Source organism: Oryza sativa, chromosome 5 (genome assembly GCF_034140825.1).
Source record: "Oryza sativa Japonica Group chromosome 5, ASM3414082v1".
Taxonomy (NCBI): domain Eukaryota; kingdom Viridiplantae; phylum Streptophyta; class Magnoliopsida; order Poales; family Poaceae; genus Oryza; species Oryza sativa.
Genome location: NC_089039.1, coordinates 26,059,095 through 26,085,002, shown reverse-complemented (window position 1 = coordinate 26,085,002; position 25,908 = coordinate 26,059,095). Strand labels below are relative to the sequence as shown.

The 25,908-nt window shown below is 44.8% G+C and overlaps 3 protein-coding genes and 1 long non-coding RNA gene across 10 annotated transcripts; 1 reads left to right on the top strand and 3 right to left on the bottom strand.

The window, feature by feature from the left end:
- Window positions 1–1,462: 1,462 nt before the first annotated feature.
- On the top strand, window positions 1,463–4,702 carry LOC4339359 (protein IQ-DOMAIN 19). 5 transcript variants are annotated; one of them, XM_015782848.3, is made up of 4 exons: window positions 1,463–1,609; window positions 2,564–2,878; window positions 3,643–3,816; window positions 3,901–4,702. In XM_015782848.3, the coding sequence occupies exons 2-4, from the start codon at window positions 2,579–2,581 to the stop codon at window positions 4,528–4,530; spliced, it is 1,104 nt and encodes a 367-aa protein (XP_015638334.1). In that variant the 5' UTR covers window positions 1,463–1,609; window positions 2,564–2,578; the 3' UTR covers window positions 4,531–4,702. The 5 variants fall into 5 exon arrangements, with proteins under 5 accessions (XP_015638334.1, XP_015638329.1, XP_015638335.1 ...); XM_015782843.3 differs by having other exon boundaries at window positions 1,466–2,469; XM_015782849.3 differs by lacking the exon at window positions 1,463–1,609 and adding an exon at window positions 1,783–1,986.
- Window positions 4,703–11,353: 6,651 nt separating this feature from the next.
- Window positions 11,354–14,358, bottom strand: LOC107280849 (uncharacterized). Its single transcript, XR_001545773.3, has 2 exons — window positions 13,483–14,358; window positions 11,354–12,058 (listed from the first exon to the last, which is right to left on the bottom strand). It is a non-coding gene; the product is annotated as an uncharacterized lncRNA (long non-coding RNA).
- Window positions 14,359–14,910: 552 nt separating this feature from the next.
- Window positions 14,911–18,184, bottom strand: LOC4339356 (probable pectinesterase 53). Of its 2 annotated transcripts, XM_015782376.3 has the most exons (5): window positions 17,480–18,184; window positions 17,177–17,366; window positions 16,889–17,095; window positions 15,387–15,622; window positions 14,911–15,160 (listed from the first exon to the last, which is right to left on the bottom strand). In XM_015782376.3, the coding sequence occupies exons 1-5, from the start codon at window positions 17,893–17,895 to the stop codon at window positions 15,013–15,015; spliced, it is 1,197 nt and encodes a 398-aa protein (XP_015637862.1). In that variant the 5' UTR covers window positions 17,896–18,184; the 3' UTR covers window positions 14,911–15,012. The 2 variants fall into 2 exon arrangements, with proteins under 2 accessions (XP_015637862.1, XP_025881338.1); XM_026025553.2 differs by having other exon boundaries at window positions 16,889–17,366; window positions 17,480–18,036.
- Window positions 18,185–19,197: 1,013 nt separating this feature from the next.
- On the bottom strand, window positions 19,198–24,554 carry LOC4339355 (uncharacterized). Of its 2 annotated transcripts, none has more exons than XM_015785299.2 (10): window positions 24,343–24,554; window positions 23,716–23,801; window positions 23,554–23,631; window positions 22,746–22,858; window positions 22,606–22,671; window positions 21,695–21,796; window positions 21,063–21,612; window positions 20,631–20,836; window positions 19,746–19,909; window positions 19,198–19,620 (listed from the first exon to the last, which is right to left on the bottom strand). In XM_015785299.2, the coding sequence occupies exons 1-10, from the start codon at window positions 24,498–24,500 to the stop codon at window positions 19,467–19,469; spliced, it is 1,677 nt and encodes a 558-aa protein (XP_015640785.1). In that variant the 5' UTR covers window positions 24,501–24,554; the 3' UTR covers window positions 19,198–19,466. The 2 variants fall into 2 exon arrangements, with proteins under 2 accessions (XP_015640785.1, XP_015640786.1); XM_015785300.3 differs by having other exon boundaries at window positions 23,716–23,789.
- Window positions 24,555–25,908: the final 1,354 nt, after the last annotated feature.

Genomic DNA, 25,908 nt, shown 5'->3' with positions numbered 1-25,908 from the left:
GATTTTGGTTGAAATTGAAGATGATGTGACTGAAAAGTTATGTGTGTATGACAGGTTGATGTGATGAAAAAGGACTGAAGTTTGGATCCAAACTTTGGATCCAAACTTTGGATCTCAACACAGCCATAGTATACCAGTATCTTGGTACCCTACTACTCCTTTGCCACCTCTGTAGCTACGCCGATTAGAAGCATATACGATGGAGTGGGACCCACGGGTCAGTGCAACAGATACTCATTCTTTTTTTTTTTCCGTTTTCGTTTTCGACGGATCTGCTACTACGGAGGAGTACATGCTCTGCACTGTCGAAAGGACGGCCATGCCCTGTCGAAACCGTGTTCCACGACGGGAGGATGGCGTCACGCAGAGCGGCAGCCTCGAGAAGCGTGCCAATTCGTATGAGAAATTTTTCCCTTCAGCATCCGTACCACTCTCCTCCCATAAAATTTCTTGCGTGCACGCCGCTTGCGTCACGCGTGCGTCTCCAGCGGGGGCCATCGGCTGTGTATTTTGAACAGTAAATAAATTTGTGATCTTCTACTACTGAACCGGGGGAATATGGACCACAACGCAAGGCAAGGCATGTGCATTCCCGTCATGGTTGATAATTAACGCTTAGCACCTCTGGAGTTACAGATGCACAACCCGTTAATTAAGCCATCTTTACATTTGGTGTTCCATTTTCTGCCATCTTTACATTTGGTGTTCCATTTTCTCAAGCTTGTTGCCGTGAGTTATAACACTATACACATTACAGAGTCGAAGTATACAGTATACGAGCGGTTCAACTTCCATGCCAACGATGGTTAGGCCGTGTTTAGATCTAAAATTTTTCTTTGAACTTTTAACTTTTTTATCACATCAAAACTTTCCTGCACACATAAATTTTTAAATTTTTTATTACATCGTTACAATTTCGACTAAACTTTCAATTTTAGCGTGAACTAAACACAGCCTTAACCAATTCACGTTCGGACGTTCCCACTGTGGTCCAGAGGCCTAGAATCCGTATCCCTACACAAGGCGATAAACAAAGGCACAAACATTTATTTGACCGGATCAGTGAGCGCTCGTGCTCCCTCCATAAAAAAAAAAGAGACAAACTCTGGGTTTTTTTTGCCAATTTTAACTGTCTCTCTTATATGAAATTTTTTTATAATTTATATTTTTATTGTTGTTAGATGATAAAATATGATTAATATTTTATACGTGACTTGTCTTTTTAATTTACGTTGGACACGAAAACATGGTTTGTCTTTTTTTTAAGAACGGAGGGAGGGAGTACATGCTACAGCGTACTACCACATCCATCCGCGTCACACACTTCCGTCGTTGCGCTGGTGTGGAGTGTGGAAGGGGTTAGCCGAGCTGCTACCATCGCGGGTGGGGTGGGCGTGCGTCACTGCTCGTACTACGTTTGTTTTTAGCCGGTTGCCGGATCGGATCTTGGCGTGAGTTCTCGGCCAGACTCGGGCTCCAAAAGCCGTGCCGCGGAGTGGGAGGCGAGAGACGCGAGCCCCCCCCCCCCCCCCCCCCCCCAACTTGTGACTTGTTGTTGCGCGGCTATCTCGGGCTCTCGGCCCCCGCGCGCGCGCGGCGCGGAGGCGAGGTGCGTCCGTGCGAATGATTGCATCTGCGCGAGCGACGCCGTTTGGATCTTGTTGCCATCTCGGTTTTTCTTTTTTTCTTTTGCTGTCTCGTGCGGTGCGTGGTGGTGAACCCTCCGGGGTTTGGGTCTTTTTTTGCTTCGGTTGGTCTTGCCTCTCGCTTAGCCTTTTTGTTGCCTTGTGCTCGGACTCTTAGGCGAGAGGGGGCAAGCAGGGGGAATCTTTTCTTTTCCCCTGCGAGCGTCGCTGCGGTTGCGGTGGCTGGGCTGGCTCGATAGCTCGCTATCTCACACTTCGTCGCCGGCTGCTTCCGCTCTGAATCGCCGGCTGGCTCGCTGCTTCGCCTGGGAGAGTTCAACCGGCTGGGCTGGCTGGGCTGGTGGGTACTGGGTTTCACTGATGAAAAGGTCCTTTTCCGCATCAGGGAGTCACGTTTCGTGAGCTGGAGGGGAGCACTGTGATCTCCCCCACCAACTCGGCTGTTTTTGGCGCTACATTACACGTCTTTGCCTTCTCCTTTTTCAGCTAAGCTTCTTGAGGCCTTTTCAGTTCGGTTTCCATCTCTGTTCGGTCCCATGTTTCTCGGCAGCAGCCCCTCTCTGTAAAAAGGTTTCTTCCCTGCTTCACCATCGAAAAAAGACCCTTTTTTCACCCAAGCTTTCTTGCTTCCATGCTTTTTTCTTGTCCACTCTGCTATCTGGACTCTGGAGTATCTCATTTCAAATCGTGGCGTCTCTGTTTTATTGAGCTATAGCGGTATACTATAGCCTTCTTTCCCCTGTTCGCCTACAGTTTTTCAACTTTCAACAACTCCCGAGTTGATCTTTGCGTCTCCTATTAGTTCCATTGTTTCAGCACTGGAGTAATAGTTCTAGCTGCTGTTCTTGAATCCTTTTATCCACGCTCTCTACACATTTTTTTTGACGCCTCTGTTCGTGGCATTCGTCGTGCTGCAGATAGGTTGATTCACCATGGGCCGCGCGATGAGGTGGTTCAAGAAGGTTCTCACCGGCAAGAAGGAAGGAGGAGACAGGGATCGGAAGGAGCACAGCGCCGCCGGAGGCGCCAATGGTGGCGTCGCGCCGCCGCCGATGGAGAGGAGGAGGTGGAGCTTCGCTAAGCCGAGGAGCAGTTTCGCTGACGGCAGCCGCAGGCCCTCGGTCACCGCCGTCGTCGCCGGCGAGCTCTCGCAGGTCCGGCCATGCAGCTGCGGCCAGCAACGGGAGGTGGAGGCGGCCGTCATGATCCAGAAGGCCTTCAGAGGATACCTGGTACGTCTCCCAAGTACTGTTTTGGTGTCTTGTTTTTCCCCTGAAAATGTTGAGTTTTGTTCTGCAGCTGCTGCATGTGTTTGAACTTTGAACATTAGCCTAGTATTCGTAAATGACATTTTATTTGGTTTTCCACGATTCAGTTAGCAATCAATGCAAGGATAGGTTCACGGGATTTTAGTAGATTCTTCTTTTTGAAAATACTCCCTCCGTCCCACAATATAAGGGATTTTCAGTTTTTGCTTGTAACGTTTGACCACTCGTCTTATTCAAATTTTTTTTGCAAATATAAAAAATAAAAAGTTGTGCTTAAAGTACTATAGATAATAAAGTAAGTCACAAATAAAATAATTAATAATTTCAAAAAATTTTGAATAAGACGAGTGGTCAAACGTTACAAGCAAAAACTCAAAATGGGACGGAGGGAGTAGGTGGTATGGATTCTCCTGGTTTTATATTGGACAGGAGATTTGACTTCACTTTACTAACTGTTGTTAATGGCAGCAGTTGTTTGATAGTTTCTTGCCGTTGAGTAGCTAGCCATTGCACAATGCACATTGTTTAATCTGCTTCCTACTATAGATAAATTCCACATTTTAGGATATTTTTGTTTAGTGATGATTTGCTGCAAACGCTTAGGTAACTGCACAGTGGGGACACAAGCCTAGTCGTCATGGCATATAGTTCAAAAACTTCCATATTGTTTCTGTTGATTTGCTTTTCGAAGCAACTGTAAAAATTTGAATTTTCCACCGCAAATGCAGGCTAGGAGGGCATTGCGCGCTCTCAAGGCGCTTGTCAAGATACAAGCTCTGGTACGTGGCTACCTTGTGAGGAAGCAAGCAGCGACGACTCTGCAGAGGCTGCAAGCGCTCATGAGGCTCCAAGCCTCCTCTCGCGCCATCAAGATGGCCTCATCGCGGAAATCCGTCGAACAGGTGAGATTTTTCACTGTGATGCCTCCTCGGATCACCTTGATTTTATCAGATGAAGTTAAATTTTTGAGCATCTTTTGTACGTAGGAGAGGATTGTCGTGCAAATGCAAGGAGGGCGGGTAAAGACATTGACGTTGCCGGTGGTGCACCGCCGTCGGGTGTCCGACGGCGGCGACATCAACTTCGACCGCAGCCCGAGGATCGTGGAGATGGACACGTGCCAGCTCCGGTGCCGGTCTTCCCGGATCACGAGCCGCTACGCCGCCGACCCGCCGCCGGACGGCACGCCGGGGTCGGTGCCGCTGTCCTCGCCGCACCTCTACTGCTACAAGCCGCCGCCGTCGCGCCACCTCCAGGCCGAGGAGCACGAGCACGATGCGCGGGCGCAGCCGAAGACGACGCACAACACGCCCCGGCTCGCCGCCGCGCTCCCGGCGGGGTACCACGGCCCGGCGTCGCCGGCGAAGGGGCGCGTCGTGAGCCCGCGGTACATGGCGGACACGGCGTCGTCCGTGGCGCGTGCGCGGTGCCAGAGCGCGCCGAGGCAGCGGCACGGCGCCGCCGGCGAGCCGAGGCCTAGCCTGGCCCGCGCCGGGTCGAGGAAGTCGCGGCCGGACAGCGCCATCAGCTTGAAGAGCTCGGAGATGAGCCGCCACGAGGACTCGGAGTTCAGCGACGACGTCACTAGAGATTATTACCTCGATCAGCTCTGGTGATTACTCACAACCGGAGCCCGAATGCTAATCCAGGAGTGTGTTTTAATTAACTTTCGGTACATATTAGTGTTAGGACTAAGATGGTAAATCTTCGCAAAGTACCACCAGAATATGTAGCTCGAGTATGGCAAAAGAGCAGGGAATAAAATCTGTTCTACCGCTACAGCTCTAACCACATTCTCTCTCTTCTTATTGACAAATTTTATTCCACGACAACTAAATCTTATGTAATTTACTGATAAATATCCTATAAATGTGCTATAATTGAAGGATAATAAATAATTGGTAATTTATCGAACGACATTTTTACCTATTTGGGGCCACAAAATTCTAACCTAGCGCTTGAGTGAAAGCTTTGAAATTATGCAACTCTTAAAATGCCATCACTCTAAGGTGTACATTGTTAGTATATATCATAATCCGTCTTCACTCGTATGTTAGGTTAGAAACTTGTAGCCATAGGACATTCTTGTTTTTCTTTTAAGAGTTTCTCTTTTAATTGGATCGAAAATATCTTTCCATAAACATAACACGTTTTTAGGGTATTCTCTAGCCATGATATGTTTTTACAATGTCCACTAGTTAATTATATAAACTTTTAAGTGTCATAGAGTAAAGTTTGTCTTCATGGTATAAAATTGTAAATTTAATTTGGGTTTCTCAATTACCAAAACGGTCTAAATTACTGCACTTACCTATGAGAAATTGGACGGGTGAATCCCTGCCAAAGGAAGGGAAAAAGAGGAGGAAGAAACAAAAGTACATACAGTTCCGAAATGCCATTCCTTTGTTTTTCTGACAGTGTGGCTTATGGTGTGTTTAATTCACGTCAAAATTGGAAGTTTAATTGAAATTGGAACGATGTGATGGAAAAGTTGGAAGTTTGTGTGTGTAGGAAAGTTTTGATGTGATGGAAAAGTTGGAAGCTTGAAGAAAAAATTGGTAACTAAACTCAGGCCTTACGGGGTGGTTTGGTGAGAGGGACTAAACCTCACAAAAAAACAAAGGCCTGTTCACCTTGATGCCATTTTCAACCTTATCAAATTTTGGTAAAGTTGTCAAAAAGTGACTACATTTAATTTACTGCCAAACTTTAGTAAATATATAAGAAATCCTGCTAAAATTTTGGCAATAACAAAATTTAATAAGGTTTATTTTGGCTACAATCTAAACAGTCCTAAATCCCTCCCCCTTAAATGCTGATGCGGTATCTGATACCGACCTGTATAGGTTGATAGCTGAAATGGCATGGAAGTTAAGGGAAGGAAGAAGTAAAGAGTACACGGACGAGTTCCTGCCTTCTTGGCACTGGCAGATCCTTTGCACTGAAGACAAAATTGTGGTTGTTTGTTGCAGTGTACCACAACTGCATTGCTTTATGGATGGCTTAAATGTTGACGTGCATTTGATGTGAAGCATCAGGCAAAAGGACGCTAAAATAGTACCCTCCCTACATGGTTGCAAACGGTGGTTGTCTGATAACACGTCCAGAGCTGGTTTGGCTCGGAAAAAGAGTGGCCAAATTCATTGCCTGAGCGTATTTGGACGCCGAGATGATTATAGGTGTCCAAACGGGCGGCACGGCCCGGCCCGGCACGGGCACGGGTCCGGCACGGCCCGTTTCGGCACGGCCCGTTAGGCACGGCTGATGAAACGGGCCGTGCCGTGCCGGCCCACGTGCCGAGCCGCCGGCCCAAGCACGGCCCGTGGATGGCCGGGCCGTGCCCGTGCCGGCACGGCACGCCTGCGGCCCACGGGCCGTTCGGGGCACGGCGGCCCGTGAAGGCAGGCCGCCAGCCTGCAGTGCACAGTGTTTTTTTTTAAAAAAAAGCAAAGGAAATGTATAAGGAAAAAAAATAAAAATAGAAATAAAATGTTTAAAAAAAAGTAATGATTTACTAATGTTAAAAAATGAAAAAATGGTATTTAAAAAATGGAAATAAAAGTTTTTTAAAAAAGTAATGATTTGCTAATGTTAAAAAAAAAGAAAAAATGGTATTTTTTTGTTGTGTTGAAAAATTTAAAAATATAGATTGTGATTCATTATTTTGAAATAATTTAAAGATAAATCCACACTTGCGAAAATATTGCAAAAGAATTTGTTAAAAATAGTAATGACCTTTATTGATGTTTATATCATTACAGGATACAATGATACATGCTGCCTCGTTAAAAACTTTGTCATGTAAAAACTCATAGGGGAAAATGAGAAAACCATGACAAAGAAAAGAGTACAGCTCAAAGGTCAGAACTACTTCTAACAAAATTCTACTGGGGTTGGTCTGGATCCAGGTAGAGTTGCTCGAACTGGGCGGCCAATTCTTGGTTGTCCGCAGTGTATTGGGCATGTTGTCGAGCAAGCTCCCAGTCTTTAACGCTTAGTAGCATTTCGACGTGGTCGCTGCGCAGAGTCGTCCTCCGGTCTTCGATGATTCGGCCGCATAGACTGAAGGCCGATTCGGAGGACACCGTCGACACGGGCACCGTCAACACATCCCGTGCTAGTTTTGAAAGCACAGGATATGTTATCTTGTGGTCATTCCACCACCCGAGGACGTTGAAATCTTGTGCTTCGTGGTGGATGGCGTCGCTGTCCAAATAACCGGACAACTCTTCGGCCACAACATGCGAAGAGGCGTCTCCACTTGTAGCCGACGAACTGCCACCACCTTGGATTGAACTTGAAGACGATCCACCCCAAATCCTACCCCACTGTATCTTCTTCTTACCTGTAGTGGGGATAGGAGGGGGTCTCTGCTGGCGAACTTCCTGAAACTTTACTTCATATCTTCTAAAAACCTCATATAATTTACGTCTAACCTCAGTATAAAAAGAACTATAATCTACACCTATAGTATCTCCAACAAGTGATAAAATAGCAGACAATCCCCTTAATTTACACCTAGGATCTAAAACAAAAGCAAAAGCATACAACATAGGTATATTTTTCCAATATTTCAAATATTTTTGTTTCATGTGAAAGACAGGTTCAGTTAGAACGTCATCATTTTCGTATTCTTTAAATAATGTAGCAATTTCAAGAAGGTTGTGCAAAATTATATTAGCAGTTGGATAATAAACTTGTGACAAAGTTAGAGTACAATCATAAAAAGTTTCTAGAAATTGGTGAAATTTTTGGACAATTGCCCAAACATGCTCGTTCAGTACTGAAGACCCGTCACTGTTTCTTGGGCCACCACGTGACTGAACAAAATCAGAAAGTAAACTACTATAAGGTAAAACAACTTTTAACATTAAATACGTTGCATTCCACCGATGCTCTGCATCGGTGGCAAACTTACGAGCTTTCACACCGGCCGCATTGCAAAACCTCTTTCATTCAGCAATCCGCGGGTTAGAAGCAGTTAACCACGCGATTGCTTGACGAACAGCATCGATGTGGTCACCTACCCTCTTCATGCCAGTCTTAACAATCAAATTAATTATATGACATGCACAACGCTGATGGAGTAGAAAAGATTGAGCATACACACAAAATAAAGGTTGCAATATTTCAATAGCCCTAGAATTAGCAGATGCATTATCTAGGGTGACAGCAAATATTTTATCAGCAAGATTAAATTCATTAATTACTTCCCTAATTCTTTCAGCTATGTTTTCTCCTGTATGTGAGACATCTATTAACCTAAGCCCTAAAACTCTCTTTTGTAATTGCCAATCATCATCAACAAAATGAACAACTACGCTAAGATAATCCTCTCTAGCTCCACTACTCCATATATCTGAAGTAACACTAACAGAGAAAGTACATGTACTAAACAGTTCCTTAAGTGCAGTTGCTTCCTTGTGATAAACATTCTCTAAATCTCTAGTTGATGTTTGCCTACTCACAGCTTTAAACCTAGGGTTATGAGATTGCTGAATGTAATGTTCAAAAGCAGGGGACTCCCCAAAGTTCAGGGGTAAATCTTGCCTGGCGATTAACCGGACAAGAGATTCCCGAGCAACCATGGGATCGTACTCCCAACTGCGTACCGTACCGTCTGGGTTTACCATAAGTTGCTGCTGCCGGAGTTGTATTCCTTGCTTCTTGGCACACGACTCCGCATGGCGCTTGAGGTGACCTGTACCACCAGAAGAACGAGCAGATAAAATTTGCCTACATATTCTACAACGGGCTTTCGATACCTCCCTTCCGTCGGGGCATGTTTCCTTTATCTCGTCGAAGTTTTGCCACACAACGGAGGTTCTCGATCTCTTCGAGCCGGTGTGTGTCGAAACACTTCCGCTCGCGGTTCCGGAAAATCCTTCCGAAGCTGTCGCCGCCTGAACCGGTACCTCCTCAACGACAGCCGTATGAACAGGTACCTCCTCCACAGATGGTGGAGTTGGAGCCGATCCGGAGGTACCGTCAAACCCCGACATGTAGTTGGGGTCGAAATCACCCAAGGTGAACGACGGCGACTGGTATGGAAAGTTCGGATCCATTCTGAAAATTTAAACCGACATAAACAAATTTTCGAATATTTATTGAATTCACAAACACAATACAAATAATACACAAATTTGAATATTACTTACATCTTTCCAACCGCGAGCTCTTCAAACCTCTGCGATCAAACTGTTGAACTACGAAACTAATTTTGATTTTTGACAAAATTTGAGCAAATTTTGTCAAAATCAAAAAAAATGCACACTTGAGAACAAAGAGAGCACTTAAAACACTTGAGAGCACAAGATGAGGAGTGTGGGATGAGGAGAAATGGCTGGGGTTCATGCCCTATTTATAGGGCGAAATTTGAGATTTTTTGGAATTTTTTCGAAATTTTTATGAATTTTTTAGCCTCCCAACGGTTATTTTCAAATTTGAACGGTCAAGTAGCCGTTAGTGCCACGTGGCGCCTTCCCATTCGACCGCCGCCCGCCCTGTCCGCGCCTGACGGGCCGCCGGCGAAACGGGCCGTGCCGTGCCGCGGGCCGTGCCGTGCCGGCCTGCTACAGTAGCCGTGCCGTGCCGTGCCGGCCCGCGGGCTCGGCCAGCGGCCCAAGCACGGCACGGCTACTCGTGCCGTGCCGGCACGGCCCGTTACTGTAGCAGGCCGTGCCGGGCCGTGCCTGCTACAGGTTCGGCCGTGCCCCGGGCTGCCCGTTTGGCCACCTCTAGAGATGATCCCGTCCTTTTCAGTCTTCAGAATTTCTTCAGAGTTAATGAGCGCTACTGACCATTTAACAATATCCTGATACAACAGCTTACCTAAGACGGGGATGAATACTATACAGTACTATACATTAATAAGAACACTGTTCCAACGAGCACTAAAGTGATGTGCAAGTCATGTGCACAGCGTTTTTCCTGTTTGGCTGTTGATGTTGTCTGTCATTTCTGGTAGTGACTCTAGAACCAGATTTAGATGTAGATAATCCTGTCTCTTAGGATAAAAGGCACACCTGAAAGTACAAAGGGACTTGTGCGTGTCTCCCGAGATGCATGAGGGAATTGCTTAACCGTTACTAGTAGCATCTTGGACCGTCTGAAATGTGCAGTGACCATATTGTTTTCATTAACCAAGCACATGTCAGCAGCTAACCACTGAATTCTGTTCAAACTTTTTCGAACTCGATACAATATGTCACTCGTTTGCAGCATTTGGAGGATCGCTGCGCGGAATTTATTTCCATCAGCTATTCTCGACCGCGGAGCTAGGACAGTGCGACAATGCACACATCGATTTGGACTCCATTGAAGAGGACACGACCTGCAGCTGTCAATCTTGTTTTTGCTGACGGTGTGAGTCGGAACGGATGGACTTGAGATTTGTTTTTATCTGCTGCTGCTACTGCTGGTGGATCTAGATCAACAGTAGATCTGAGTTTTGACAGTTTAGTATTGGTCCGAACTCTGATTCTGTGTAGGAGTAGTTATGATGCAGAAGCATACGGTCTACGGTACTGTAGAAGATTGTTTTTGTCGCCTCGGTGGCTCTCCGTAACAGGTCAAGGCCCGTTATCAGCACAGATTATGTATTTCACGCTTCTAAAAAGACATTTTCTTTTCCCCGCAAAAAAAAAGACATTTTCTTTTAAAAAACTTTCTTATTACGTTATTTAGATAACCTGTTTTAAACTATATCAGTTAAGACTTATAATATAAAATACTACTGTTTAATTCAAATCCATGATAAAGAAAATCATCCGTTAGTTTTCATCAATCAGCCCCTGAAAAATACGCTGCCTAATCTTGATGTTGTCAGTGGCTCAGTTCAATGTAGGACAGTAGGAGTCGAATACCTACTACAACTCGTAGTAAGTACTACAGTGCAGTACTTCTAATCCTAGTGGTATACTATATGACTAGAAAATGCCGTGCCGCGTAATTGACCAGCTTTTATGAAATAAATGAATGAAATGCTCTGATAAGTACACCTAATATGTTTTACTTCCTCCATTTCACAACGTACTTCCTCCGTTTCACAATGTAAGTCATTCTAGCATTTTTCATATTCATATTTATGTTAATGAATCTAGATATATATATTCATTAATATCAATATGAATGTAAGAAATGCTAGAATGACTTACACTGTGAAACGGAGGGAGTAAGACTTTCTAGCATTACCTACATTCATTTAGATGTTAATGAATCTGGACATATGTATGTGTTTAGATTCATTAACATCTATATGTATGTGGACAATGCTAGAAAGTCTTACATTGTGAAACGGAGGGAGTATCTATTTAAAACCTGAAATTATTTAAACTTTACCCTTTTATTCATATTAGTTCAATGCAGCAAGACATTGAGTTCATGGTTCCTCCACATCACTTTTCTCAAGCTGACAGTTTTACCGGAGATTGGACCGTGTGGCACTATTTAGAAATTGATAAATTAAACAGAGTGAAAAGGAGAAAAACTGAGTTATGTTGGGCGAGAAACAGAGTGAAAAGGTTAAAGGAAAAACCTAGAACCTTCTCAAATCTAAACTAAAATGGAGAAACACACAGCCTTCTAAAACATGAACAACTCATTTTGATCATTCCAATCCCAACCAACTATTGGTACTTGATAGTGCAACATGTCACTCTGTCACAATGATCTAATAAACATGTACAGAACAAGTCTGCGATGCGTTCCCTGTCCTCCACCTCCTGTAAATCCCTCTTGCTCCTCGGGCTATCAACCGGTTCCATGGCCCTCGATACCTTTGCCCACCGCATCAGGAAGACATCTCCCAAGCTGATGTGATTATTGGCACAAAAATCTGGTGCTGAGGTTTGGTGCTGGACAAAGCACCAGTGAGTGTGAGTTGTGTGATACATCGTTGCTTGCGCCCCTTCACTTGCTCTCTGCCTCTCTTGCTCATGTGCATAACCATCTTGTACCACCAAAAAACTAACTCTGCATTTGGTGTTTGCTAATGGATTGCAACAAACTTATTCAACTCCATGTACGTTGAGGACTTGACCGATGAGTATGTGTCAACCGTTGAGGACGTCAATCAGATATCAGTCAAATGACTTTGATAGCAGTGATGCTTTACACCTTTGGTCAGGAAGCCGCTACACTAATCTGCAATAGAAAAAAGAAAGAAAGAAAAAGAAAACATAGCAAGGCATTTGGAACTTAAATTTAGTTAGCATTATGTGAATAAAATTTAGCAGTTATATAAGCTATTTACATGATTGTTCGTTAAGATCCAAAACTTTTTTGCTTGTTTTAGCTGCAGATATGCACTTTAGCAAGTATATTGTAGTTAGTTTCAGTCGAATATTGATGTTGTTCCTGAGCTATCAATGCCATGCCATAATATTGGAATTGAATAAAACAAAACCAGAGAAACTAATTGATTAAAAAAAAAAGAGTAGAGCACATTTATTCTGAGAACGCTCCTTCACTTTGACCACAACTCTTACTTCTTCTAAATTGAGTAGGGGAACAAAGAAATTGGAAATCCAGCAGCTTAGGAATTTCATCATGGCAGCACATACACAGAGTCACAGATCATGAAATTTTTTGGCAGCATGTAGCTAAAATTTGCAACTTTGACAGCATGTACAAAGATCATGACATTTTATTCAGCATGTAACAAACTGATTAAAGCACCAGCCAAACAGCACCATGACATATAGATGCACTGTAACTGCAGCAGCAGCTGATCTATACAAATTAATGGCCATTTTTGTCATATGAAAGTTTCAGTTCAGTGATATTACAACTCTGCCAAAGTATGACATAGTGCCTAATCAAGTTAGAATTTAAAGATCGAGGATGAAATTGTAATAGTATGTATATCACAAGCATTGGAATATATATATGTATAGATAATAGGTAGCCATAACTTTGTTTTACTTAAGTTTAGTAGTTAGATTTATTGTAGATTATCAAAGACATGAATATAGATTATCTAAGATATAGACATACATTGTTGAGGAAATGATCACAGCTTTTGATAAAGGTCCTTTCCAATTTTCTGATAAGTTAAGCTAGCTAGTAGATGAGTATAGGTTGTGAATCACCGCTTTTCTTGACGATGGAAATCAGATTCAAATCGGACGATCTGCTTTCTATTAGCTAATGAGGATGGAAATTTTAATAGAGCAAGCATGATACAATGACATGACTCAAAAAAAAAAAGTAAGCTACATCTCATAGAAGAGTTTTATGGATTCAGACCGACAGCAACCATGAAAATAAGTTCCTTGAACAGAATGGAATGAAAGCCCATAAACCGCATCTTGCAAATCTGAACTTCTAATCTGAAACGCGTCCAGTGCAGAGCAATCCTTTTTCACTTAATAAAGTGCGTTTAAATATGTAACTCATAACTATATGTAACAAAAACTATTTTCACCCTTTTCAAATCAAGGTTATTGGCAATAAATACTGCATACTTTTTTTTGAGAGACATAATGGTAATTATTTAAAAGAAATATCATGATTCCTAGCTGCAAGATATGCATTGTAGAATGAATTGTAGAATGAATTGCACAAACCTTGCAGCAGAGCCAGCCGCCGTCGTTTTCACATATGTGGAGCCTACACCTCATGGAGCCTTTGCGGAGCACAAATTTACATGGCCTTCGGCGGCGCGGCAGTTGCTGCCACATTGGGTTCACATGGCCGTGGCCAGTGCCTAGTGCCCCAGCCACCGCTGCCGCCGTGTTGATCCCAGATCGTCGGTCCTCGTCCGCCCTGCCCTGCCACCACATTAGGCCCGCACGACCATCGCCGACATCGCTGCCGCCGCTTGGCCGCAGCCCTCGCGCCGCGCTCCACATCGAGCCTGCACAGCAGCCGCTTGCGTACGTTCCCTCAACCTCGGCGCGGGCACGACGGCGGGGGAGAAGACGAGTCGGCGCAGCACCTTGAGGGAAGACACGAGCGGGTGGTTCATCACGGCGTCATTGGCCGCGACGCGCAGGTGGCGAAGGATCTGATGCGATGCCACCTCTCACCAGCGCACGCCGCCTCCTCTCCTCCTCTGCTAGCTAGCGCCCCCTCCCTTCTTTCTCTCGTGGGCTCACCGGATCTAGCCGAAGTTTGTATCGGCGATGGCCACCGCCTGTTAGAGGGTGACTCTTGCCGGCGAATTGACGGCGGCCCTGGCTTCGAGGAAAGGCAGCGGCATTGCGGCAGGGAACGCAGGGGAGGGCAAGGTGGCCGGGCGGCGTTGAAGAAGACGAGCCTAGCGTCTTGAAGGAGGACACGAGCGGGTGGTCTACTGCGGCGCTGGCCGCGGCGCGCAGGTGGTGGAGAATCCGGTGGGCGGCGGGGGGACGGCGGTGCGTGCGTCCGGGAGGAAGATGGGTGGATTAGGGATGGAGCACTTTCATGGAAAAAAAATTCCAGTTTTCTAACGAGGTCCACCAGACCACCACAGCGAGCTGTAGCCTTTAGCCGTCGATACTCGATCAAACAATGCGGGAGGAGAGCCAAGGAGACACGTGGCAAATTCGCAGGGAGGCAAACTTGATTTTCAGGGCGCCACGTGGCCCAATCTCTAGCCAGGGTTAGAACCATGAAATCGGTATTAGAGATTGGCCACTGGGTCTATAATACTACTACTACTAAAAGTTTGCAGAAATCCATTAAAATGTCTGTCTAGAATAATGTTTGAAAAAAAAGGAATAATGTTCGAAAAGGCTATACGTGTTGGAACATGGAAGCAACACACCTGTGATTGTTGGGCTCACTTCTGCTACACTACTCTAACCTTTTTCTGGGCCTATTTCCCCACTTCAATTCTCTATGGGCTTCTAGGCTGAGCAGGGAGATCGCATCGATTGCTACCTCTCTACTGCCTGGGCCAGTGGGCCTAAGTTGATGTTATACTGTTTGCAGTCCAAAACAAAACCGAGGCGAAGGCCGGACACAGTATAGGACTGTCTCACAATGCAACTGCAAAGTTGAAATCTGCAATCGAATCAAATCAGAGTGTTTATCTGCCACTTCTTCTGTTCTATTCTTTTCTCTTCACAAGTTAACTAATAGTCGAGTGAGCTGTGTTTCTCTCCTACGTGGTGCTACAACTTGACCCACTCCAACCCGTCGATGAAGCTGAGGGAGATGAACGGCTTGGCCTCCTGGTCCGTGAGCTCCCTCGACCACGCCACCCTCCCGGCGTAGTTCGAACCCGGCCCCGTGCACTTGTACTGCCCGTAGAACACCGTCCTGCCACCGCCACCAACCACACACAAAACACCAGCATCGTTAGCGAAAAAACACAAGAACGAGATGGATGTGAGGGGTGAATGGGGTTCACATCCTCTACCATTATGACGCTATCATCACAAATATTGATGGGTGGGGTATGATAGGATGAGACCCACATATCATTATAATAGTAGTGATATGATCGTTCACGATGTTCGATTCTGTACTAGTGGTAGCTACTTACATCTCGCGGGTGGGATCGCCCCAGTTGTACCAGCCGCGGGGGATGATGATGTTGTCCATGTAGGTGTAGGCGAAGACGACGCGGGAGAAGGTGCCCCAGGCGCGGCCGAGGTAGAGGGCGCCGGAGCCCGTCACGCGGCAGTTGACGAACGAGAAACCCGTGTCCTCCAGGATGCTCATCCGGTTCTGAGCCGTCAGGGCTCCGTAGTTCCGCGCGATCGCGTGCACGTGACATCCCTGCAATCGTGTCACCAACGTGAGTACTGAGTACATACATGACCAAAGTAATACACGGCAAAGGATTTCTGATCAAATATTTGCGTAAACCCTAGTATTCTTTACGATCACACACTGTAACACACGTTAGAATAACCACTAGTGTGGTGTGTGGAGTATTACTGAATGTCTGAAATACGGTGAATACTATTACAAAGTCTAGCATTCGAACCATGCTAGGTGCGTTGCGCACTTGCACGACGGATGAGTATTCTCTACAGAACTATCCTTTGATATGGGTGAATGGGTCATTGACATGTGGACATATTAGATGTGGGATAGTACACATATCAATCACTTAAAGTTAGAGCACGGTACAGCAGATAATATGTTTCCCTTGGAGCTTGGACGACCCTATCGTCCCAAAGGTCAATTTTTGATTTCTGACCAAAAAAAAAAGTCGGTTACTACTGGTAGTAGTGTTGGACTAGTACCAGATTTTAAAGTGTACGACCAAAGTGAGCAGGATTTGCAGAGGAGACTGGTGGCTATACACATACGCTACGGTTTGGGGCCATACGCACGGCACGAGACGTCCAGCTATGGGCGTCACGGGCCGTAGCGGTCACGGCGCCTGGGGCCAGGGGGACCAGAGAACCTGCCGGGCTCCAGAAAACCCCATCCGGCAACCGTGCCGGCGCCAACGACAAGCGATGCAGGTTTTACCACACTCCTCTTAAAAACCGAAAGGCTGATTACTCACTATGCTATTACTAGTGGGCTCATCAACATTCCATTTGCGTTGGATTTCGCATTAAACGAAGTGCCACACGGGCATGCACAACGCATTGGCACCATCTGGTTCGTGTAGCTGTAGTAGGGCCAGTCACAAGATCGGGGGGCTAATGTGGCCGATAATAGTGGTTTGCCTCTACTGTAACCCTGTGAGTTTTAACAGTGGTCGATAGTAGAATTCTTTCTTCTGTGTGACTCCAGTGTGGTGCATTGTAGTAGGTGCCACAGTAGGCCAGTGCCCTGTCAGAAAGCTGCGGGCCAGTGTTTACTGACACGGTGTATCTGTTGTGCATTTGGGCTGTAGCACTGGACACTGACACACAGGATTGAGCATAGATTTCCTGTTTGACTCGATTTCAGGCGCTAATTAAATTATCTATCTTGGTTAGCAACAAACCTTCAACCTAATCACCCGGGTTGCATGCAATTCCCTGCTATAATGTTCATGGAGGAAATGTGTATGCAACCAAGAGAAAGAAGCAATGTGTGTACCTCGTAGAGAGAGAGGGCGTTGCCGAATATGAAGTCGACGGAGCCCTCGATGTAGCAGTCTCTGTAGTAATGGCGGCCGAGGTGGTCGTACAGCGTGTCCTGCGCGCCGAGGAAGTTGCACCCCAAGAACGCCGCGTTGTCCGCCGATATCCGCAGCGCCACACCCTGCTTCCCCAGCGCCCCCGGCCTCGGCACCGGCGCCGTGTTCTGCCCACGCGACAGACGAAACGAATGAGCCACGCCACGGCACAAATGATGCCGCATTTGTAGTGTAGTAGTGGTGCTCACCTTGAAGGTGATGTTCTTGGCGACGAAGAACTGCGCGTTGACGGCGAACGTGGCGGAGGCGAAGGTGCCGAAGGGGCGCCCGAGCGGGCCGACCGTGTCGGCCGTGTCGCCCCACTGCACCACCGTCTTGTCCGCGCCGGCGCCCTCGATGGTCACGAACGCGCGGAGCGGCGAGATGGTCACCTTCTCACTGCACGGTGCACGGGGAGATCGGTGTAGGCATTCGGACGAACGCTCTGGATACGGTGGGGGTGTGGAAGAAAATTACAGAGACCAAATTAAGTAGCCACGTGAGTGACGTACGTGTATGTGCCGGCATTGACCTTGATGACGACGCGGGCGAGGTTGATGAGCGGGATCGAGTCGACGGCGGCCTGGATGGACGTGAAGTTGCCGGCGGCGGGGTTCTTGTCGACGACGAGGGTGCGCGTGGGCAGCAGCCCGCGGTAGAGCGCGCGCTGGAACGTGCTGTGGCGTCGCCCGACCATGGACCGCACCCACCGCGTGAACTGCCGCTCGATCGCCTCCACCGCCGTCGCGTTCACCGGATAGTACGGCTTCGCCGCCGCCTTCCCCGGCCGCAACCCCTTCGTGTGCCCATGGCGTCGCCCGCCGCCGCCGGCGGCCGCACCGCCCAAACCCGACGTAACAAGCAACACCGCCACCGCGACGCAGGCCAAGAACCGCGGCGCCCACGACCACGACACGGACACCGCCATGGATGGTGGTTGGTGGTGTGGTCGTCTTGCTCGCGGCAAGAGGTGGCAGGCCTACTAATTATCGTGGGGGATAGACGCATCGCGCACAGGGTGGGGGAATTTATGGAGATCACGGTCACGGGCATGGCAGGGAGCGGATCGAGCAGGAAGCCGCGATGGAATGACACGGCTCACGAGTCGCAGGAGAGGATGTGCCCGTGGCCGCGCCCGCGCCCGTGCGTGCATGCGCGGGTGGCGACGCGCCGGTGTTTGCCATGTCCCATGTGCAATGCAATTCAGTGCACGCGTTGTTGGTGGTGCTCTTTGCCTCTCAGCTTCCCCCTGTCTTATTGGGAACGATGACCTGTACAGGCCGGCGCTGTGCTCTCCTGGGGCAGGAATTTTCTTGGGGACAGTTTGGAATTTCTTTTTTCCTTGCTTGGTCTCATGCGGAAGTACGCTTGTGCTGTTGTTGCATTAGCTTTGTGATGATGATTCTCCTCTCTCTCTGTTTTTTTTTTAAACCCGTGACTGGATTTATTCTGAGTAGTGCCTTCTTCTGTCATGGTTCCACACTAGCTTCGTGATTCGGCTGTCTGACTACAATGCTGGAGTACATGTCTACATCTCCTTGTTATTACCATATTATCGAGATAAGTTTGATCCGTTCATAGTTCCATGCCATCCAATCATCAATCATACAGCATTACTACGATCATGTGCTACTATTGCAACAAGAAAAAATAGAACATAAACAAGACTAGCAACTAGAGATTAGAGAACTACTAGTGTCAATATTACTATCACCTGAACAATAGACTAGTATTTTAAGGTATTTGGCAACGTATTTCATTGGTGCATCGCGAATGGGTAGGTAGAGGTGCATGCATATACAAAAGCAGAGAAGTGCATTCCTTTTCGGTGTTGTTTTCCTCCCGTCTGATCGATTCCTCACCTGTCATTCTACCATGGCCTTACTTTCTCTGTCGGCTTCTTGCTGCTCCTTTGCCTTTGCTGCCACCCGTGAGGTCTCTCTCTCCCTCCCTCTCATCAAAGGTGGCAATGGAATACCGGCCAATTGCTACTGTGGCTGAAACAAAAGGACAATACGCAGGGAAAAAAAGGATGCCATATGCCCATATTGAGTTGCTGCTCGTCAGGTGCAATTGGCCCCAATTTCAGTACAGATAGCAAAAACATGGCACTGCCAGTGCTAGCTCACTACCAGTACCAGTTTACCAATTACCACTACAGCACGAGTATTTGCCTCAAGTGAAGGTATCAAGCACCAACTTCTATGTGCTCATAAGACATGTCAAACCATTGCTTGAAACATCTGATCATATCATCATTCATCTTGTACTATGGATTTCTAGTAACACTACATTTCAGAAAATTCTGTGACGGAACTTTAGCATAAGGCAATGGTTGTGTAATACACACAGGAGGAAGTGGTTATTCTATAGCGATCGTCACAACGACCACTACTCAGGTACGGAGAACTAGGCCTATGGACCAGAGAATAAAGTGTTTTCCATAACTTCATAAGAAAAAGGGAGGGGCACACAAAGTTTACTACTGTACACGGAGCATCATTCGTCCTGATCTAGTTCTTGTGCATCATCTGCAATTTGGGAGCTACGGATCCCCCAGAAGGATCTCGGTCGCAGATTCTTCTTGGTTGCTTTGAACAACCAGCCTATGTTGGACTCACAGTCCGTACATGATGCAATCGTCCACGAGTATCTGCATAGCAGCAGAAACAAAGTTGGTTACAAGAAGAAAATCATGCATGAACTTAGTTTTTTACAGTTAAAGGGTGTATGATGGACATGAAGATTACAAAGAACAAGGAGAAACTGTAGATTTACCCTGGAAACCAGCTGTGAACCGTTGAAGGATTGCCATCAAGAGCAAGCCCAGTTGCCCTGCTAACTGTGATTGTTTCATGGACAAAACCGTGAGGATTGACATACGCACCAAGAGGACCATCAGTAGACATCACTACCATGTCGCTACGCTTTGCTATGAGAGACTGCCATAGTTCAAATCATGTCAACACAGAGTGATAAACTTTGTATTGAAATTCTTTGATGTAACTACACGCCATTTCCAAATAATGTTTATGATCAACGAAAACCAGGTTACATGGAGCATTGTTTTCCTAGCAGCCAAATGAGCCTAATCAGCAAATCAATATGAACTATCAAGTAGTTTGATTTTATGTTAGTGCTAATTCTTCCAATGCTGCAGCTGCAGCATTCTACAACGACAAACTGTACCATGTCATACCCTGCTGAAAAATGAAAATGGGATGTACATACAGATAATTTAGCAGGCCATGACATGGTAAATGAAATTGCTACGATACAGATGACCTAGAATAGTTATCCATTTTATATGGAAAACTAGCTAAATACTTGTGGTTGATACCAATTAACAGAATTATAACTTCGCTACAGGGAGAACTTGACAGTGCTTAAACTCCTTGATTATAGACCAACTCATATACTGTGTGTCTGTGTATGTGTATTCAGTTAGATATTTAACTACTGTGCAATTCAAGAAAAATTAAGGGGTTGTCCAAAAAATTGCAATGGTGAGCTGTCGGGTGACAGACTCATATGATTAACATACAACACCACCATAAACAATTCACCTTCTTTTAAAGTAGTAACGAAATGGCCAACAATAAGTCCATTACTTCCAATCAGAAGCTCGATAAATTAGCAATTCCAAACATGGTAGATAGTTACCTTGCAGCATCTACATTTTATGAGATTAAAGGCCTTGAGAAGCTGAATCTCCCTTCGAAGACGATACGAGATTCCATCAATCTCCAGTAGCTTTTGTCTCACAGATTCTGATACAGGAAGTTTGCTTCCAATGGAAAATGACAGAAGATCTGGTTTTCTCACGTAATCATCCATGCTTGGGTGTGTGATTATCTGTCTCCAGAGGTCTGCAGCAAATGACAATAGTGTATTTTGGTTAAAATAAACATACAGAGCGAGATGCTCAATAACACTCAAAACGATCAATCATCCAATAAGAAGTTCTTTTTTGATGGGAAACACTAGTGGAGTGGTATCTATAAAACATAAGAATTTACAATCGTTGGGCTAAGAATCCATGAATGACAAGAATGCATTGTAAGGCTCAGTTTGATGAATATGGGAGCACTTTACCTGCAGCCCTACGAGCAAGTGCATATGAATCGTACATTTGATAAGCCCACCGAGGCCAAAATGATAATGGTGCCTGAAAATGTTGCTTTGGAAGAATGTACTGACGCTGCTCCTTAGTATCTCTTGTTCCTGCACTTGACAAGGATCTGAGCGATGTTAAACAAAAATCCTCCTCACCCATGTTGGTATTCTCGCCTGACTGAACTGCTGCACTTCCTTTTAAAGGATGTAGCTCCTGGCTGTAAAACTGCTCATGCATGAAAATCCCATCTTCATTAGAAGATCTCATTGAACTGCTGGATCGTGAATCTGAATGGCACATCCTTGAATCAATCGCTGAATGATTGCTTGCAGTGCTTTTAGGTGATGGTGTACCACAATCCAATTCTGAATCCACATGATCCCGTTGTTTGATTGGAGAGACATCCAAACTGATAACTGGTGAGGAGGTATGCTGCCGTAAACTGTTACATGATGCTAGCTGTGCAAATGCATCCCTTGGGGTTCTTAAAGGAGTATCTTCTTCAATGATTTGGACATCACCCCACACCTGTTGAGTGAGAAAAAATGAACCTAACTTCTCTCCAGCTCCTAATTCAGAATAATATATCTTCAATTAAATTTATACTTACCACCCCATCAACATCCATCCAATGACGCTTCAGACGAAATCTTTGCTGCCCACGGGCTACAACATTTAATGAACCATCATCCATCCTCCCAAGTTGTCTTATCTGTTAAAGAAATAACAAAATACCAGCTTACCTTGTGAGGCTGTTCGAAAGGAATTATACATCACTTTATACATAAATCATACTAAGGGGCTAATGACCGAGCTTGACATGTAAACAAGACATCACAGTGCATATCGGCCTCATCTTTTCACTTATGCTTATGCTTATCAGCCAAAATTTGAATTTTCAACCTTAAATTTGAAGCCGATTTTGAGGTTTTCTCATCGAAGTTTATTTTTCAGCCTTTGCTTTTAGATCACTAAGGACACGTATATAAAAGTTTTATTCACAAATTACTTTTCGTTTGCAAATACGCCGTTTGGCTTATTCCGCAGATAAGCCAAACGATGGGGCTTTATATGTTCTGTTGGTCTTCTAGATCTTGTGAAGTATCAGAAAACTAGATGAGTACATGATTCTCCAAAAGTTTGATAGAGATATTGTGACCAAGTGAAGGAAATTCTGAAATATTGGATATCAGTCTATTCTAAATGAATGATTCAATTGTCCCATTTACAAGAAATATTAAATGCTAACTGCTAAGACTGGGTCCTGATTCTTGAATGATATAAATTAACTCCCTCATGTTTTTATTTATTAAGCAGATCATCTTAATTACAAAATGTGACGAGAGGGTAACTTATGTGTCCTGTAGAAATAATAACAAATCACCCAAGGATGATGGAACTGGCTACGGAAAAGCTCAATTGGCAGCACAGAAAACAACCAAACCACATGAAGAATCGGTGAAAATGACTAACTGATAAACAAATTCTAACTTGAAGCACAGCAGAGAAAATGTACAACACCTCGGCTGTTGTTCCAACTGAAGCATTAGCATAATGTCGAGTACTGTGTCGCTTGTACATGAGAACCTGAAAATTAAACTGCGTCATTGGAAAGGAATTCAACAAATAAAATTAGTTAATTTCAACAGACTGGCACCTACCACACCAATTGTGCATGGAGCATCGACCTGCCTCAAAGCTTTCTCAACAGCTGCTACAAATCTACCCTGAATTAGTCTGAGAGGCAGGGTAGCTCCAGGAAATAGGACAACACCTGAAACAAATTCATATTATAATAAATTTGATGCTTGATAACCTACCAGAAAAATCCTGTCGCATTTACACTATCACTGTTATGCATTAGTCAGGAGAGAGACAGGTAAGGATTTGTGCCTGTTCTTATGTTCCAGATTTAAAATTAAGAATATATTTCACTGCCCATGGAGTTAATATCCAATTGTATCATGAACCCGCAGGACTGGAACAGAAAAATGTCGACATAACAACACTGTTTAGGGATGCTTGTAGCCTTTTAGATTATTGGATGCCACTTCTCTAGTCATATGCATTAAGAAATTATCAATTATCAAAAGAAACCTCAGGTCCTAAACTCACTACAAAGTACTCCGTATATTCACATGGCTGTATAACTGCAATATAAAGGAAATAGTGACTAAAAATGGTATGTGCAATTCCTCTGAAATAATAAGTCTATATAAATAGATAGTAGTATTGCTCAAGCTCTTTTTAACATTAACAATAACAGTGGATACGTTAATAGACCAGGTTATGTCAAGTGAGTTCAAAAGAAAAGAATGTAACTTAGAAGGGCTGGCATGCAGACAAAATAATATGGAGAAATGATGGCATGAAAAAAAAATTGTGATCACTAATTAGTGTGTCTTCAACGCTGGCATGATAATCAAGATTGCGGATTAACGAAATAAAATACAAACATACAAGACCTACCTTGAAGATATAGCATTGGCAAGCTGAGGATTGTGCCACCATCTAAGAGAGAAACTCGACCCCGTGTATCATCAACCTCTGAGTGACACATAAAGAGTCTTATTACACTTTCTTTTCTATCAGCATCAAACATCATATAGCAAGGATAGCGAGGACATTTACCACCAAGATAGGTGTGCAACGAGGCTAGAGATGTGTTGAATGTGAATTGTCCAGAAGTGCTAGCCACTCCTTCCCTGTCGGTATCTCTGATAATCAGGAATTAGGAAATGAACAATGTGAAATCTCTCAAAACCATAGTTAAGACTAACAAACAAAAATTTTCCAGGTATCTGGCCATGAGCTACAGATATATCGTGGCACACAGCACACCCACCAATAAATTGAAAAAATCAGAGAGTAAATCAATATGCCCAAAGTGAAACTTTGGTCAAGGCTCAAGGGTACACACTGACAAGGATCGTGGCTTCCCCTAGTAACCCCCTTCCCTCAAATCCCTACGCTCTCTAGTCTACCCGAGCTGAAATCACCAATCCTCCACATGCGAGATCAGGGAAACAAACATCAAATCATAAGCTAACGCCTCCCATCCTCACTCTCTCGGACAGGAAATGCTATCGGTTGAATTGAATTCTTAGGTTGACGTATTTCAATCCTAGTAGAAATGCACAGTACCACCACCCCTAGCAGGTAACCAAGTACGCTGCGACCCAGTTTCTACTTAGAGAACCCTAGGTCGCATCAGAGAGGGTAAAAAAATGGCGAAACGAGGGAGGGGCGTCGCCCGACCTGAGGAAGGCGTCGGCGCCGTCGTCGCCGCCGTTCGCCTCCTCGGAGGAGGAGCCGTCGTCGTTGACCATCTCCACGTTGAGCTCCTCCATATCGAGCTGCAGGATCTCCTCCATCTGCCGCCGCTCCCTCGCCGGGACCCCGTCCCAGTCCGCCATCTCGCCGCCGGTGCCGGTGCCGGTGCCGGTGCGCCGCGGGACGGGGAGAATCACGGAGACGCCGGCCTGACGCGCAAGCGAGATTTGGGTTGGTTTCCCCTTCCTTCCTTTCTGGGCCGGGTCGAGGCCCAGCTTTCTGTAGACGCTTCTCGTCTTGTCGAGTCTCGACGACGCAAAGCGAGGCGTACTTGACCCACACAGCCCAATACATAAGAGAAAGTTTAATAGTACAGTTCACTACTACCTCCAATTCATCTATAACCAAACCTAATACCTAATTCATAAAATAGTTACTTACTATACTATTAATATATGGTCTCACCCATCATATCCACATTGCGTCTTAGAGTCCGTGCTGCAACTGACTATATATCTGTAGCCCATTGCTCTTCTCTCTTATCTTTTATTTCATTAAAATATGTTTATAATTAGTTAATAGTCTGCTATTGTATCTGCTCTAAGCAGCGTTCCACACCATTGGCGGGTGTGCAACACCGGCGTGTTTTGTAGGAGGCGATTGAGGAAAAAAAATGAACACCTCGATCAAGAGACCATGGGTGTAGGACTAGGAGGCGAGGTTTTGATCGATGGCTTGTTTCAGTGAGCTAATGATTTCCTACCAGTTTGTTTTTAATATTACTCACTATGTTTCAAAATATTTTAGGATGTCTAGCGTTTAAATTTTATTATGTAGAAGTACTTTTTTTTTGGCATTCTATGTAGAAGTATTTGGTTGTAACCATCCAATTATTAGATATGAACTAACCATTCCCTCAATATATATATATACATATATATGTATATATATATATGTATATATGTATATATATATATGTATATGTATATATATATATATGTATGTATATGTATATACATATATATATGTATATGTATATGTATGTATATGTATATACATATATATATGTATATGTATATGTATGTATATATGTATATATGTATATATATGTATATATGCGCGAGCGTGTAACTATTAAGGTATAGATAGATTAGCCCACCAGTCAAGATGGGCCGACAATTAAACCGATCAAGAGTGATGCCATCTGCCATGCCTGTTCAATAAGGGGCATGGTATGTTTTTGATTGTTGCTTAAAAGTTGGATCACCGTCTCCCATTCATGATCCCTCAAACCAAACACAAACACACCCTAAATTGTTCTAAACTTACTAAAAATTCTTATATTTTGAGATAGACGAAGTACTTTTAGCTGATTGAAACTTAAAAATGCAATTTGTTTGTTCTACTTAAGGTAGAGAATTATTTTCATCAGAGGCTTTAATAGAAATTTCTTCAAAATGTTCATTAGAGGTTTTTACTCTATTTTTAACTCCTGTGAAAGGATTCACTATAGAAAGTTTCGTTAAAAAAGATTTCTAAATTTATAGTAAA

Excerpts from the sequence above, each read along its gene's own strand:
- LOC4339356 (XM_026025553.2), bottom strand. The coding sequence starts at position 17,895 with ATGGCGGTGTCCGTGTCGTGGTCGTGGGCGCCGCGGTTCTTGGCCTGC. Across the intron at positions 17,367-17,479 it reads GTCAATGCCGGCACATACAC|TGAGAAGGTGACCATCTCGC; the intron begins GTACGTCACTCA and ends TGCACCGTGCAG. Across the intron at positions 15,623-16,888 it reads ACGCCCTCTCTCTCTACGAG|GGATGTCACGTGCACGCGAT; the intron begins GTACACACATTG and ends ACACGATTGCAG.
- LOC4339359 (XM_015782848.3), top strand. The coding sequence starts at position 2,579 with ATGGGCCGCGCGATGAGGTGGTTCAAGAAGGTTCTCACCGGCAAGAAG. Across the intron at positions 2,879-3,642 it reads AGGCCTTCAGAGGATACCTG|GCTAGGAGGGCATTGCGCGC; the intron begins GTACGTCTCCCA and ends CCGCAAATGCAG. Across the intron at positions 3,817-3,900 it reads CGCGGAAATCCGTCGAACAG|GAGAGGATTGTCGTGCAAAT; the intron begins GTGAGATTTTTC and ends TTTTGTACGTAG.
- LOC4339355 (XM_015785299.2), bottom strand. The coding sequence starts at position 24,500 with ATGGCGGACTGGGACGGGGTCCCGGCGAGGGAGCGGCGGCAGATGGAG. Across the intron at positions 21,613-21,694 it reads GGATGGATGTTGATGGGGTG|GTGTGGGGTGATGTCCAAAT; the intron begins GTAAGTATAAAT and ends CTCACTCAACAG. Across the intron at positions 19,621-19,745 it reads GTTCACAGCTGGTTTCCAGG|ATACTCGTGGACGATTGCAT; the intron begins GTAAATCTACAG and ends GCTGCTATGCAG.